The following is a 17,198-nucleotide window of genomic DNA, read 5'->3' on the forward strand; positions in this document are numbered from 1 at the left end:
ATAAGTAAGCAACATATTTAACCCCTTAAGGACTCAGGGTTTTTGCACTTTAGTTTTTTTCTCCTTTTTAAAAAATCATAATTCTTTACATTTTGCACCTAAAAATCCACATTTTCTACGCAGTAAATCTTTCGGTAAAAATGACACCTTCTCTTTATTCTGTAGGTCCATACGGTTAAAATGATACCCTACTTATATAGGTTTGATTTTGTCGTACTTCTGCCAAAAATCTTAACTACATGCACGAAAATGTATACGTTTAAAATTGTCATTATCTGACTCCTATAACTTTTGTAATTTTTGCGGTATGAGGACTCATTTTTTGCACCGTGATCTGAAGTTTTTAGCGGTGCAATTTTTGTATTGATCAGACTTTTTGATTGCTTTTTATTCATTTTTTCACGATATAAAAAGTGACCAAAAATACACTATTTTGGACTTAGCACTTATGCCATTGACCATGCGATTTTAACTAACGATTTTTTTTTTTTTTATAATTCGGACATTTCCGCACGCGTTTATTTTTATTTCATTTTTATTTGCAGTGTTATAGCCCTCTAATGGCTATAACACTGAACTATAACTGATCTTTGTTATCTCATAGGATAACATTGATCAATGATTCTGCCGCATGACTGCTCATGCTTGGATCTTAGGCACTGAGCAGTCATTCGGCGATGCCGGAGGCAGGTAAGGACCCTCCTTGTGTCTGCCAGCTGTTGGGGACGCCGCGATTTCGCCACAGCGGTCCCGAACAGCCCACTGAGCTAACCAGCAGTACTTTACTTTCACTTTAGCTTGGCAATCAACTTTGAACGCGGTGTCTAAAGGGTTAATAGCATGCGGCACAGTGATCAGTGCCGTACGCTATTAGCCACGGGTCACCGGCTGTTACAGGCTGGGCCCGAACCGCTATGATGAGGCGCCACATAGAAAGGGAGCGGACTCTGCGTACAGGTATGCTCTGAGTCCTTAAGTGGTTAATAAAGATCTATGGAGAAAGTGTTTTTTTTTTTTTGTTTTGTTTTTTGGCATCCTAGTAAGTACAATGTAAGAATTAAAATTTTCAATAGCCTTAATTATCATTTGCTTTAGTATTTCATGGAATTTTTGTCTTTATTTTCAGGATTTTATCTTTTTCTGTGATGCTGTTGCATCTTGGATTAATCCAAAGGAAGATCTCCGGGACATGTTTTGTAAGGTAGTTACTATTAGTTCACACCATGAATCAGATTGTTTCTTATGATTTCTGGTGAGAATACGAAAAGATGTTACACTAATAATGATTAAAAAGTGTGTGTGGAGCCCTGTAACTGTCCTTCACTGAGAGATAAGGGGGTGTTAACCGGGAGGTACAGTACTACCCTGTATTCTGCTTAGCACATGTATGTAGAATACAGTGTAGGAAAGTATATAGGAAACATTCCGCCCAGGGAACCTGTTGCCATGAAAATGCTGTTTAGTCTTCGGACAACATGATATAGAGTAGGAGAAGCTGAGCAGATTCATATGTAGTTTCTAGAAAGAGATTTAGTAGAAAATCTTACTAATTAATTAAAATCATTGGTGGTCTGTCTCGGTCACGGATTTACAGCCTTTCCCAAATAAGTGCGCATACAAAGATAGCGGTCAGTCTCTTATTAGTACCGCCCACTGAATTTCTAAGCATATGAAGAGCAGAGCCTTAAAGTGTACCTGACATTTGGTCAAAACACAAGGCGTACACAGCCTATCCTACCTATCATGGCTGTGCTGTTAAATTTTCCTTTTTCTGACTTAAATCGCCCTGCTTCAGGCAGTTTTGCACCGCTGGAATCCAGCTCAGTTACTTTTGAGAGAGGAGGAGACGTAACACTTGCAGTGAGGACCTAAATGACAGGTCCCATTTAAATTAATCTTTTCCCACAAAACTAAATATTTGTCTCCCTGCTCTATAACCTAATGGTGACGGGTCACATTGCATGTCCATCGTGACCGGTTGACTTTAGGGGCCCATGATAGTTTAGTGATTTTGTTTGCATTTCTGAGCATGAAGATTTAGTTAACAATTATAGTTTACCTAGATTTATTAGACAATTTATACTTGGCTGCAGAATTCTCTGCCTGGAACCCCCTGGAGGGATCAGGATGTCTCCTATTTGCCTAAATGCCTATTCTTTCTCCAGATTCTTCATGGATTTAAAAACCAAGTAGGGGAAGAGAATTGGAGACGCTTCTCTGACCAGTTTCCGCCTCCCCTTAAAGAACGTCTTGCAGCTTACTATGGAGTTTAACCTAGATGTGCTCTAGCTGCAGTCTCAACGTTAGGGGTAAGTAGCAGAGAAAATTGCATAAGGCTGTGTTCACATACCTAGTAACTGGTTGGTTGTCCCTGGCAAAAACCATGTAGTGTCACCTTAAAAACCCTGCTCCTATTGACTTCAATGAAAGACTGGGAACATATGAAAAGAAGTGGCATGGTATATTTTTTGCATGCATACGCATTTAAGCTCTCATTTGAAATGAATGGCTCAGAGAAAGCTGTGGTACAGCGCTGGTTTTACCCTTGGTTACATGGCCTAATGCTGGAGAAGGCTTCTCACTCACACTTTTGGTGGTCGGGGTTTTTTTTATCACTAGGAAATAGTTCTTGAACATTAATGTTAACCTGTTGTTTCTTTGTCTCCTATAGGTCCTTCGGTCTGGGAGACAGCGGGGGAGCCTCTGCACCCAGGGAAAAGCTACCCTATTGTAGGGGGGAAGGGCAAACCAGTAGGGAACACAGTACAATCCCAAAGCCTACTGGGAGGGGCGGGAGGGAGGTGTTGCCGTCACTGTATTAAGTCGATGTCGGGAAACGTTTAAACGTCTGGAGCCTATGTGGGTGGAAACATGTCTCCTTAACAATTCTGCACTGGATGTGAAGAAGCAAATTCTAATCGCCAAACAGCACATTCTGGTATATGGGGAATTGTACTTTAAGTACCTTAAAATTGGACTCTAGAGGGGGTGGAGTAAGAGGAAACAAATTTTTGCACACTTTAGAGGAAATCTTCAGAACGGGGTTATAGCAGTAAATTGCATCTATTTTTAAAGCAAAGGGTTGCCTAGCTATCCCACTCATTGGGAGTTCTGTGTTTGCATGTTAATGAAGACATAACTAGATGAAGTTGGCGGAGATAAAACACAGCTTGCTATTTGTGTTAAGTGCAGGTCATTGCAATTGCACTTCAGATGCCTGTAACATTAGTTAAGATCTACATAAATTGACATCCACCAAAATGCCAAATTTAGTAAAAACAAAAAAAAAATTTTGTATGATTATTTATTTTTTTTGCTTTCAGTAGGGGGAGTAACTAGTAAAAAAAAATAAAAACTCCTTTATTTTTAGTTTACTATAAATCTTTAATATAAGTATATATTTTTTTAAGAGTCACTCCTTTGCTGATTGTTAATTTGCAGGGTTTTTTGGCAGCACAAAAATAAGATATCAAACCTTGGCATTTTGAGATTGTGAAGTGCTTAGCACCTTTAGTGCAGTGTCATGAGGATTTTCCTTGTTTAGGGGTCTGCAGTCCAGGATTCTTTATAGTGGTTAAAAATAATAAAGTTAATGAGTTAAGTAGCATGCTTGTATCACACATTAAGATAGGCCAACACGTACCCATAAGCGCCAGGAATTATTTTTTGTTTACAGGTGAAATATGCATTAATTGTCTGTTTTTAGGTTTTTTAGATATAATTTAAGGATAAATTTTAAGTGCTGCAGAATACGGTTAGACCTTAGCCCTTAACCTGTCAATAAGGCCTGCCACACTGTATTGCAAGCCTGTCTGATGGAAAGAGGTCTTAAAAAAAAATTCTATCTCCAGCATCTGTCAATTTGAGAAACAAAAACTGATGTATTGTATCACAATGTGGAAACTGATCTACTTGTGGGAAACCTTGTTGCCTCTGTGCTGTCAGTGTGGTGTGCTTCTTGCATGGTTAAATTCTAGTGATTACTACAAGTACTGTGGAGTAAGATCAGTCTAAAAGGATGCATATGTGTTAGGTGGTGCAAACTGTAGACATCAAGGTAATTGCTATAATTCACTAGTGATTTTCACTTTAATCCATTACCCCTTTTTTATTTTTATTTTTTATTTATTTTTTTTAAAGCATGATCATATACCATTTAGTTCCTAGAAGCAGGGTATCTGCTCTCTATTGGCGCATGTTGGTGGCCCTTTGTACCCTAAGCAGATACATTGGGGTGCAAATTGTAAAGCATCAGAATGAAAGATGGGTTCTGGTTCCCCTTTATTTTCTCCCCATTTCATTTTGTTCAGCTTTTTTTGTTGCTTTTCTTCACTTGTATTCCTGTGAATAAACCCTTATTAATTTAACCTTTTATTTTTCTTTTCATGTGTATTTTCTTACGTACTGTGAATGTGAAAACTTAACTGGCACCCTTATTGAAGGTGTCCATGTCAAAGTGCAAGTCTTTATTAATGCAGAATGCCTCATTGGTATCCCATGATGATAAAGAAATCACCTTAGATACTCTTGTAACTCTGCAGGTCAGAGTTACGTCCGACACTCTCCATTTTCCTAGAGAAGATTCTAAACCTCGCAAACAATGTTAAGCCATACCAATTTTTTTCTATAGTTCGATTTGTTTTGCAAATGTAATCATTTGTAATCAATTTTGTACAGTAAAAATTCCCTAATTTGCATGGTTTTATTTTGTTAGATAGTTGAGGTGAGAACTATTGCACTAAACCTTTTCATGGTTACAGGAGACAAAAGGACTAAAAATTACAAAAGCAAAGTAGACGACTAATCCAAGGAAGTATATAATGCTGCTGCATATAAATGGATGGCCCTGTCTTGCTTTTTCTTGTATTTTATGCCAAAAACGAAGGTGAAAAGGTGTAAGAAAAAAAAAATATATATATTGCATTAAATGAATTTTAATAATGCTTTGGCTATAATAACGCTACTATAGAAAAGTAACAGAAAGGTTTTTCCAATTGTTTTTGTTAGCCTGCAATCTAGCGAACTGTCAGAAAGGACAGCACTTAGCGTTCTTAACTTAGAATTCAAAAGTAAATTTCTGACTTGGTTTAGTAAAACTAATAATTAAGTTTATGGGTCATTTGCCTTAGCAGCAGCATTCAAGGGGAAAATAGCATGGTACAGACTTTTAGTTTTTTGCCATTCAGAATGTTAAGAATTTAGGTAACTAAAAGAAGAAAAGTATAGGTCAACAACAGTGAAATCCTGTGTGACTATTAAATTACATTGTCTCCTGGAAATCTTAGAATGAGAAATAATAAAACCATTCAAATGCAAAAAAAAAAAAAAAAAAAAAAAATTGTAAGGGAAGACGGGTCGTTTTTGGTGTTTTGTTTAAAATTTATCACAAAGCCATTTTATTACACTGTAATATCAATCTACCCGCTTTAATGGTCACAGGAGACAGGGTTGCCTTTTTTTTTTTTATCATCAATACTTCCTCGATTCTTGCATCATGGGATATATAAAGCGTCTTACTATTGTGGTCTAGTCTTGAGTTTTTGAATGTCAATGGAATGTTTATAGAATTGTGAGTCTTTGTCTTGTTACATTCCAGTGTTTCTGCCTCTTGGCATGCTAAAAGCACGGCTTACAATGTCTGTCTCTCACACTGAATAGAGTGCTAAACTACAGAAATAGCCGCTGCTATGTGATGTAGATACTCTACTTGAATATTTTTATGTTGTAGGAACCTCAGGAGGTCTGTGTTTACTATTTTGTATATCTACCTTCTTTCCTGTTTGAGCTTCCCTATTTAGAAGGACTCTTAACCATGATCAAAAAAACAAACAAACCTGCCCTTCAACCTAAGTTGGTAACAGAATGCCTACTCCTTCTTTATCGGTGTAAACAATATGGTCGCACACTATAGGGAAAATAGTTTGGGTTTGCTTAGAAGCTAGTTTGTATCGGGGAAAAATTTAAGGGTTTCAAATTTTCAGCACCTGTCCATTCTCTTAAATCCATTATAGGCTTTACTTTTTGCAACAATTTTTCACTGTATAAAAAATATTTTGATGCATTAGCAAAGCTGCCACAAAAGAATAGCCAACACGTTTGTCCAGTTGAAAGTTTTTTTTTGTTAGCTACTGAGGTCTGGCTTATAATTAGTTACAATGGTTGGACACTCGAGTTTAGTGTCTAGCGTTGGTTTGCTTCTTGGTGAATTACCCTACCAATGCATGCAGAGAGCTATAAGAGGGGGACGGTAAGTGTTGTCAAACTACATTCAATGGGAGAATTAAGACTTGCAAATCCCAAGAAACTTCAATCTGATATGGCCAAGCTCTTATATTTACTCCTAAAACTCCATACTTTTACCCAGATATTATTCCTAAAGAATGCTTTTAACAGGGATAGCTGTAAATAGAAGAGAGATCGCATGAAAAGTGTGTGGTGTTCGTTTTGTGTGTTCTTGGCATCATTCACTGTGCTCTTTAAAATACTTTCCGATATGGCAATGGTAAAGGATTTGTTCGTCTTTTCTGATTTTTTTTTTTTTTTTTTTTTGTGGAAAAAGCGCTTTTACATGGAGCAAGTTTGATTACCCGTTGACTGTTTTATTGACTACCTGTTTTCACATAGATGTATTATAGGTTTCAGGAATGTGTGTCTCTTGTTGTTTCTAATGGGAGTCACCAGGTGTCAGAACAAAAGTGTGGTTAGACAATCACCTTAAAGGGGTACTCCGCCCCTAGACATCTTATCCCCTATCCAAAGGAGAGGGGCTAAGATGTCTGATCGGGTGGCGGTGGCGATCTTCCTGCTGTACCCGGCGTTGGTTCAGAGCATCGGGTGCAGCCCCGGAGGCTCGTGATGTCACGAGCCTCCGCCCTGCATCGGTAGTCATCCGGCATGGAGCGAGGTTTGCTCCGTGCACTGGATGTCTGGGGTGCCACAGTTGAGATTGCAGGGGGTCCCCAGCAGTGGGACCCCCGCGATCAGACAACTTATCCCCTATCCTTTTGGATAGGGGATAAGATGTCTAGGTGCAGAGAACCTCTTTAAGCTTTCCCAGGAATATTATGAAAGCCTGTCTTGCTCCATACTTTTAACTGTCCCTGTGTATTTGGTCAAAGGACTTGACACCATCTATGTACGAGGGACTAGCCAAATCTATATGTATTTTATGCTAAAATCAAGTGGTTCTGAAGCATTGTCCAGGTGCCCTCTGGAGGTTTTTTTTGTGCAGTTTAATGAATGTGACTAATCTCAAAATAAAAAAAAGAATGTTTTGTTGTCCTCTATAGAAACATACGGGGGGATTTATCAAATCGGGTGCAGAGGAAGAGTGGGGCAGTTGCCCATAACCAATCAGATTGCATCTTTCATTTTTAGAGAGGCCTGGGAAAAATGAAAGAAGTGATCTGATTGGTTGCTATGGGCAACTCAGCAACTTTTCCACTGTGCAGGTTTTCATAAATCTCCCCTATAGTCTTTCTCAGGATCCCGAGGACAAATTTGAGCACCACTATATTTAGGGGCTACTTTAAAGCACTACGTTTGGAATAGATAGCCATCAGTAATCTAATCATAACACTGTGACTATAAGAACAGTTCAAACAGCCATGTGAGAAAACAATCAAAGTTCTATTTTTCTAAAGCAATATGCACATACATACATAAAGAAAGGGGATGGCACTTCTCATTAGCACTTCCACAGTCCTTGTGATAGGGCACATACTATGGTTGCATATTTCTGCTGGCAACTTAGGTTGAGTGCATTACTGAATAAAAGCTTTATATCTGATTTTTTTTTTTTTTTTTTTTTCCCCCTTACCCTGGAAGATGTTAACACTTTCACTTATATCCTCTTGCAGTCTAATACAGGCTCATCTAACCTGTGGCTTTCTTATATTGGACTTGAGAAGTTGACAGGCATATTTGGATGTGAAGTTCAATATTTAGAGAGCCACAAGTTTACCTCCGGTCTAATAAATTAAGCGATATTTCTCAAGTTTGCCTCTGCTTATTGAACTACACTTTAAATTTGAAAAAAAAATAAAAATCTTATGGTTTTAGTTTTTGATAAGCTGCTGAATTTTAAACGTTTTTGGGGCCACCAAATATTTTGGATCATGCAGAGAATATATATTGTACTGTAGTAATTTTGTATTTACATTTGTATGATGTGATAATAGATGTGAATGTTAATCACTGCTTGGCTGTGTTAATAAAATTGTTTAAGTACATTGTGTTGTTGATTTTATTGACATGGGGAACACTGGTTTTGACCCACCTAGAAATCACAAACTCTTTTGGGTTCTGTTATTTCCTTTTAAAGTGGGTATCTGTCTTTGGACCTTGAATCCATAGATATGTTTTATTGGTCATGACCTCTCCAGTGCCGATATATCAAAGTGTAAAGCTGTTTGGAGCCCACAGGCCATTCCCCTTGACTGCTAGGGTCCAGCATGGTTTTGCCCTTAAGCACTCACTCCTTTCTGTGCGCTTGGTCGATCAGGCATAGAGGAGGTGGGGAGTGAACTGGTGAAGGGGCCGAACTGTGCTGGGCTCCAACAGCCAAGGGAATCTCCCAGTGGGTCCCAAAGCCTAATTTGCATATCCTACACTCTGTTAACTTGGCCTATTAGTAGGTATGTATACATTTGAGGTCCAAAGCCATATACAACCATGCCCTTTAATTAGACGATAACATGCTGACATTACTGAATGTAGGTTTAATTCAGTATTACTACATTCAGTGGGTTGTAGAAGAACATGTGTTGTGTTGTCGTGTTAGAGTATAAATCCAAAATGTTGCACAATTTACAGTTCCCCATTTGAAAGTTGTCCGAATATGCCTCACGTTAGGATCCTTAGAAAGCATTTTTTTTTCTGTTCCTAGTAAAAACCTATGCCTCCAAAAGTGAAGACTATAGCTAAAAAGCATACAAACCTTACACTTGTGACCAGTACAATATTCTAAAATTGACCTATTTTCAGTTAGAATTCATCTGTACTTCAGTCTGCTGAGTCAAGAAAATAAAGTATATGAATTAATACTGAAGAGTGTGGCTGGAAGGTCATTGGAGATGTAAGAATGGTGGAATTTCTGATGGGTCTCCAAGGTTTTACAAAGTTTCTCTACTGTATTGCATTTGTACAACCACAGACAAGACTGGCCACAGAAGACTGATCGGAACAACCTCAAGTGGGAGTATCCCAGAAGGATATGCCACCAATGCACATTAGATTCAACCTAATGAAAGATTTTTGCACAGTTTTAAAACAAATCGGCAGCTTTTAATTACCTGTCAGAATTTTTTTTTCCCCCATTAGCTGATGGGACAAAGGTGAAAGCAGATGTCTTCTAACTAATATATAAAGCTGAAACTGCAATGCATGGGAGCTCTCAAAAAGGTTATTTGCCATTAACAAAGAAAAACTAATGACATCTTTGTGTTTTGGGGCTTCCAGAACTGCAGTCGATTGTGCTGCTGTTCTACCCTACCTTCAAAAAGTCATTTGTTTATCTTGATTCAATGAAAATATAAGCATTTACTTTGAGGTGCAAACAATTAAACCACCATCTGCTGGACTTCTAATGCTGCTGCCAAGGGTAGTATTCTGAAAACATGATGGGACGCTGCATTTGGGGACCATTTGTGAAATTTACTGTCTAATTATAAATTTTGGGAAATAAAGGTAATTCCCCCCCCCCCCCTCCTATAACTTTTGTATAAAAACCCGTATATATTCATGTAAAAGTTTTAAATGCTATGTAAAAAAATTGGTACACTTCAAAATATTATTCTGGACACAAGTTTGGTCTCTGTGGAGTAATAGCAGTTTTGCATTTACAATACCAATCAAACAAAAATTGTTGCATGTCGTCTGGCCGCTAATCCTTTCTGTAATTGTATACAGTGAATTTTCATTTTTTTCCCTTCTGCCTTCTAATAGCCAAAACTATTTTTTTTTAAATTTTCCTCTTACAGGGCCAATTGTACTTTTTAATAGCGTCACTCATTTTACCACAATCTACTGCAAAAATAATTTAGCAAAAATTGTCTTATTTTATCGTTAGGTCAATATGATTAAGGTGACCAATTTCTATAGGGTTTTTTTTAAGAAGAAAATTCTGACCAATATTATTGCCCCTATTCTTATCACAGCATCCCTGGAGAGGACCTTCCATCGCAGGACAGGAAACCTGAGGATCTAAAAATAAGACACCACTCTGCACCGGAGTTCAGGTTTCCTGTAGGAAGCCTGGGGAGTTTTCCCAGAATACTTCTCCAGCAGCTCCTGGTCCCTCGTTGGGAAGTGGGACTCCCGAAAATCTGCTTTGGGTCCCACAAGATCTCCGGAGGTATTCCCCTAATATTCCAACTCTCTTTGGTGACTCTGGATAGGCTCAAGGGGTGGAGTAGCCAGGGAGAGTGCAGGCTGTGGCCAGCTTTCTTACCTCTGAGGCGGATGGATGCTCATGGTCGGACCGAGCACCTTGTATGATGGTTCTAGTGCTGGCTCTGATGACTTCACTTCTCCTTAGCGCCATTCAAAAGAGGCATAGGATAAACTGCCAGGAGGTACCCGTTGGTGTCTCTTGCATCTGAAAACCCATGTGGACCACAGCAACCAGCTCAGCGACTAGTCTGTCAAGGGCCAGCTTTTCCGCCAGCAAACATCTCCAGCCTCTAATTGTGTCGGACCCTACAGGTAGAGGACACGCTACAAAAGGCAGATCCAGATCGGTACCAGTTGGGGGATCTGCACATGGGTGGGACAATTCCTTGTTTCTATCTGAAGCAATTTAGGATATTGGGGGAGATTTATCAAACCCTATGCAGAGGGAAAGTTGCCCATAGCAACCATCAGCTTGCCTCTTTCATTTTTAGGAAGGCCTGTGAAAAACGAAACAAGCAATCTGGTTGCTATGGGCAACCGGACAACTTTTTTTTTCTCTGCACAGGTTTTGATAAATCTCCCCCATTTGTCTTTTACCCTAGGGAGCAGTCTCTTCTAGTTCTACAGAGTCTTCCTGAAAGACTTAGAATAGTGTGCAGAGTGCACAAAAACTGTAGACCCCTCATATCAAAAATCAGTCTGTGTAGCATGTGTGGATATAGTGACTCAGGAGTCAACTGTAATTACGAGTAGTCTCAAACAGATAATATACGGAACAAATTGATGAATTACTGAGCAGTTTGGAAGTTAAGGGGAACACCAGCCTAGCATCTTTTCTTCTGTAAGGGAATGGAGAGGAATTTACTATCCAATTCAGTGAGCAGTGGAAAAACCCAATAGAGTTTAAAGGGGTACTCCGGCGCTTAGACATCTTATCCCCTAGGCTTGCATTCAGGGGGCAGAGCCATGACGTCACAATGCTCCGGCCCCGTGATCGACCGTAATCAGACCTGGAGTGGACACGCTCCGGGGACTGATTTTAACTGGGTGCGGCATGCAAGATCACGGGGGTCCCCAGCAGCGGGACCGTCGCTATCAGGCATCTTATCCCATATCCTTTGGGTAGGGGATAAGATGTCTAAGCGCTGGAGTACCCCTTCATCTATTTCCGCTCCTCAGCTCACACTGAGGAATTTTCGCAAGCAGAATTCTGACGCTGAATTCCATTCCGCATGAAGAATGAACATGTTCGTTCTTCATGCGGAATCCGCATCTTTGTCCCATTGAAATCAATAAAAAAAAAAAAAAACATTTCCGTTCCACACGGAAATTCCGCTTAAAAAAAAAAAAAGGGGGGGGGGGGGAGAAATACTAATTGGTGGTGGTCGTCCAGCAAAAGAAAATTTCCTCCTGTATTCCGCGGTCGAATATTTAAGCGAAAATTCCGCATCACTTCTTCAGTGTGAACATACCCTAACTCATCGTAGAAATCTGTTTCAGAGCGAGGAAGGTGAGGTTTTTTTCCTGCACTCCTCTTCTGAAGGGGATATGGGCACTAAAACTAATTTCTGCAGATGATACAGATCAGCTTCTTAAAGCAATACGGCTCGCTATGAACATAGGGAATAGTAAAGGCATTTCGGGAGATTTACCAATACCTGTGCAAAGGAGAAGTAGCCAATTGCAATCAATCAGCTGCTTTAAATTTTTGTTGTACATGTCTGCTGGTATATGCTCAATGGCTTCATGCCGAGAAACGCTGTGATGAATGAAGCCTCGACTAACATTGTGCCTATGTTTGCTCAACCGGCAGCTTACCTGCTGCATAGTCCTTTTTATATATTGTCATTTGCAATTGCACTCCATAAGATGCATGACATATGATGTTGAGCAATCAGTTGTAGTTTTCATTGAAAAGTATGCTTCCGGTGCCTGGCTGATAAAGCTATTAGTCCCATTCCTTATATTGAAGCAGCACTTGCCGTTTTTTTATTGCATCAGTAGCATCCTGATTTAAGCTTCATGACATTAAGCATCATAGCATTAGAGTCCAATATAGATTAGACTACCGCCACAGTGCATGTGGGGGATGTTAGATTGGGCAAATACATCCTTGGTTGCCATTTTTGGGGTTTTGAACTGGGAGAAGTTTTTATTTAGAACTCATACTGTGTAAGCTGAGTTGATTAAATCAAGACATTCACGTCGATACTCCAGAGTAGGATCCCGTTTTAAGGATGGTGTAGTGGGCTTTGTCAGATAAATCCATCAATGTACATGTGTTGGTCCTGGACAACTATCCCCCCTACCTTGTCTGTGCTCCTAATGACAATATGTGCTCTCGTAAAATTCCATAATGGCATTTTTTTTTCTTCTATGAGACTGTCGGAAGGAGTTGTTGGTTGATGGTTTTAAAGTCTGTGGTGACCATGTCAAAAAAAATTATCAATTTTGGTACAGAGGTGTTGGGATCCTCCGAAAAGATCAATGCATTTTGATCTTGTCCATTAGGAAAAATAGGCCTTTACTTATTCGTTTTCTTTTGGCCTCATATAGAGGCAAAAATTTTCAACTCTCTTGAAGTCTGCCTTTTCTGGCTCTTTCGCTTCTGCCTCCTTGGACTGTAAAAATTGGTTTGAAATGTTTTTTGGTTTTGTTTTTTTTTTTATAAATTGTTGGAGCCGTTGGCAGGTCTGTTGAATGTTAGGACCTCTGATCTGCTGGTGAAGATGGAGTTGCTATTAGTGAAGGATCACTCTGAGGGAGATAGTGGTTTAGGGTTGAATCTAGGAATATCTTACACAGTAATCTGTGACTCGTTCAATATTAATGAGTTAGGTGATATTGGTGACTAGAGATGAGCGAAGTTAGTGATTCGTTTCATCACGAACTTCTCGGCTTTGCAGTTGCTGACTTTAGCCTGCATAAATTAGTTCAGCTTTCAGGTGCTCCGGTGGGCTGGAAAAGGTGGATACAGTCCTATCACTGTAACTTCGCTCATTTCTATTGGTGACTGTAGTGAGGAGTTGACATCATGGGATATCGTATCTAAAAATGTCTGGGATAGTGCAAGGGCTATGCGGGCTCTAGTTTTTTTTTTCCAGGAGATAGTTGGCATCAGTTGCATTTCAGTTATAGCTAGTTTTCTAGAACGCTTACCTCTTGTTTCTGTCAAGAGGCTCCGTCAGTCTTTTTGATTTATAGAGGGAAATTGGGTATGACCATGTTCCATATTGGTAGAGTCTGAAGTGTTAGTTTACATAACTGAGCTAATTTATGCAGGCTAAGTCAGCAACCGCTGAGCCGAGAAGTTTGTGAGGAATTGAATCACTGTAATTTCACTCATCTCAAATAGTCAGTCCCCATGATCTACTGGATGTGGTGGTTTTTTTTTATATTTTACAGTTTAAGTTCAGGATTCAATTTGGGCAAGTCATATGATATAGACTTTTGCTCAATAGCATTAGGTGAAATATCATCACCTCTCATAAACCGTTCTGAGGCTTGAATCAATTAAACAATCTCAATCTATTTATGCAGTATTCCTTATGTAGCCGAGACAGATAAATATCAGAAGAAAAACAAATGGCAACATAACAAAAGCCCAAATATTACAGAAATGCTTAATGCCTATAGTACAGCAAGTCATTCTCCTAACCTTCAAATGGTTTTTTTTTTTTTTGTGTGAGGGGATGTTTACCCCCCCAGAATTTACTATATTGTATGACTTGCCCAAACTGTTTCATGAACTTGAGCAAACTCTAAAAGATAAATACAATATTGTATCTTGTGTGCATATGTAGCTGAGAATATTATTTCAAGAGGCTTAGATTTAGGCATGAACCTGCATTCAAAAATGACCCCTAGTTCGTTGATCGATAAACTACTATACACAATTGTTTTCTTACTGTTACAACTTTTGTGCCAAAAAATTTAAATCTATGTGCTATAAACTTTGTTATGGAAATGATAAAAGTATATTTGCTACAAAAATGTTAAAGATTTTTTTCAAATTAGAGTGCGAACAATGAAAGTAACTTAACCTGGAGAAAGAGATACTAAAGAAACAAAACGAACAAATTCAAGCAGGACAGAATGAAATATAAAAAAAAAAAAAAATTATTCTGTACAATGGAATGATGCACAACATCCAAAGAAATAAGATGCACTACGAATAAATAAAAAATTAAAACCACAATTACTTGTATGATTCGGTCCAGCATGTGAGAAACAATGAATCATGAGTGGCCTCAATCAGAACTGAGAAGTAAAACACTGGATCATTTATGAATAGCAAATTTCACACTTAGTCTAAACTGCTTCTATAACCAGAAAGATCTGAACCCACTACATCCTACATGGATCAAAATTTCCCAGAAAGTAAGGGCAAAGCCCACACAAAGGACACCAACACATTTGGAAGCAATGGACAATCCATCCAGTAGATCATGGGGACTGACTATAGTAGACACCCACTACAGTTATGGAAACTAACACCTCAGACTCTACCAATATGGAACACATGGACTTACCTGATTTTACTCTATTATCAAAAAGATAATAGGGGAATAAAGCCTATTCTTTACACAATATAGAAATGAGATGAGTTATAATGCCAATATAGAAAAGATGAAAAATAACTTTGCTACAATTAATGTCAATGATCTCCTGGAGGAAACGAGCCCACTCATCCCTTGCGCTACCTTTGAAATTTCTGATAAGAGTCAATTTTAGTACATTCTCCTGGAAACTGAAAAGAACACCAAACCACCCCAACAGCAAATAACAAGTGAACTCTACCCGTCACCAGTCTGCACTGTTGAAGCCAAAGTCCACATTTTACCTACTTTTTCACAGGGGCCATTATATACAAATTGCCGCAGACTTTAGAACCATCAATCAAGGAATGTCGCACAAATAAAAAAAAATGCCATGATGGAATTTTCTAAGAACACAGAGATTGGCATCAGAAGTACAGACAAGGGAAAGGGGGAAATAGTTGTCCAGGACCAACATATGTGTGTTGAAAAGCACCCAGGATTTTATCGAGTATGGACGGCAATGTCTTGATTTCATCAATTCAGCTTATAGAGTAGGAGTCTTAAATAAAAAGAAAAAAATTATCACAGTTTAAAACCCAAAAATGGCTTCTATCACCTACCCAAAGAACATAAATGTACCAACAATCCACCAGGTAGGCCAATAATAGTGAAAAAAAATTTGATCTCCAGTAATCTATCCTAGTATGTAGATGCACTTCTGCACAACTATGTCTTTAATCTGGACTCCTAGTTAAAGTACACCCCTAGTCTTATTGAAATTTTAAATGATTTCAAATGGAAACCTGATTAATGTTCAAACCTGTATTGGGCCTATACTCCTCCCCCCATGCAAGGTGTGAAGTTGGCCAAATCAATATTGGAATCCGATGCCATGTTGCCGGAAGCACAAAACATTTTATTATTCATAGTATTATGTACATCCTTCAGCCACACAAAAATTGGAGGATGTACATAATATAAATATGGTTGTGGGGATAAGATTTGCCCCAGCCTTCACCATTTTTACATGGCGAAGGCTGGGAAGGATAAGAGTAGGAGTCCCATAACAGACCAATTAAACCATAACAATTTCAACATCAATCTGGCTAGAGAATGTTCTAGAATCTCATGGATCATCCTTAAAAAGGATACAGAACCAAAGTCAATGAAGCTCAAATCAGGATGCTACTGATGCAATAAAAGGACCTGCAAGTGCTTTACCAGCTAGGCAAAGGGAGAGTCCTTTTCCATAAAAAAACACTATTGATTGCTCAACATTATATGTAATTTATCTTTTAGAATGTGATTGCAAATTACAGTATATTGGAAGGGCTATGTAGCAGGTGAGAAGCTGGATGAGCAAACACAGGCACAATGTTAGTCAAAGCTTCATCCATCACAGCGTGCTTTGGCATGCAGCAGCGATGCATGATAATGACTTCTACGCATTTTCCCTTACATCCATTGAGCATATAACAGCAGACAAGTACAACATATTTAGACGAGAGTCATAATGGATGTATAAAATGAAAACACTTTCTCTTTAAATGAAGCACTAGACTTTATTTGGAACAAACACAGACATTAAAACAGATCTATACAGTGGGGCAAAAAATATTTAGTCAGCCACCGATTGTGCAAGTTCTCCCACTTAAAAAGATGAGGCCTGTGATTTTCATCATAGGTATACGTCAACTATGAGAGACTTAACCCCTTAAGGACACAGCCCATTTTGACCTTAAGGATGCAGCCAAATTTATTTTAGCATTTTTGTTTTTTGTGTGACCAGTTGCACTTTAATGACATCACTCATTTTACTTTAAAATGTATAGTAAACACAAAAAAATATTTTTTTTGTAAGGAGACTTAAATGAAAATCATAATTTTGCAAACTTGGGGGGTTTCGTTTTCACACTGTATGCTTTACGGTAAATTACATGTTTTCTTTATTCTCTAGGTCAATACGATTAAGTGTACATTTCTATTGTACTGCTTTTAAAAAAAATCTCAAATTTTTTTTTACAGAATCAGTACGTTTAACTTGCCCTATTTTTGACCACCTCTAACTTTATTTTTCCATATTCAGGGATGTGTGAGGGCTAATTTTTTGCGCCATGATCTGTAGTTTGTTTTAGTAACATGTTTGCGCATATGTGACTTTCATTGCTTTTCATAAAAATTTTTAGGCTTTTTTTTTTTTTTTTGCATGTTTACACCATTTGCCGCAGGGGATCATTAACATTATATTTTTATATTTCGGACATT

General features: G+C 38.5%; 1 protein-coding gene across 2 annotated transcripts in view; it reads left to right on the forward strand.

Annotated features, from left to right (window-relative positions):
• The window catches only part of TNPO1 (transportin 1), an 83,717-nt gene extending 75,494 nt beyond the window's left edge, over window positions 1-8,223 (forward strand). Inside the window, exons 22-24 of one of the 2 annotated variants that reach the window (XM_056539740.1) lie at window positions 1,127-1,201; window positions 2,166-2,309; window positions 2,672-8,223. In XM_056539740.1, the coding sequence (XP_056395715.1) occupies window positions 1,127-1,201; window positions 2,166-2,273 (183 nt within the window). In that variant the 3' untranslated portion in view covers window positions 2,274-2,309; window positions 2,672-8,223. Of the gene's footprint in view, window positions 1-1,126; window positions 1,202-2,165; window positions 2,310-2,671 lie in introns of those variants that run through there. The other variant, XR_008847823.1, reaches the window with a different exon arrangement.
• Window positions 8,224-17,198: the final 8,975 nt, after the last annotated feature.

Source organism: Hyla sarda, chromosome 1 (assembly GCF_029499605.1).
Source record: "Hyla sarda isolate aHylSar1 chromosome 1, aHylSar1.hap1, whole genome shotgun sequence".
NCBI classification, from domain to species: Eukaryota; Metazoa; Chordata; class Amphibia; order Anura; family Hylidae; genus Hyla; species Hyla sarda.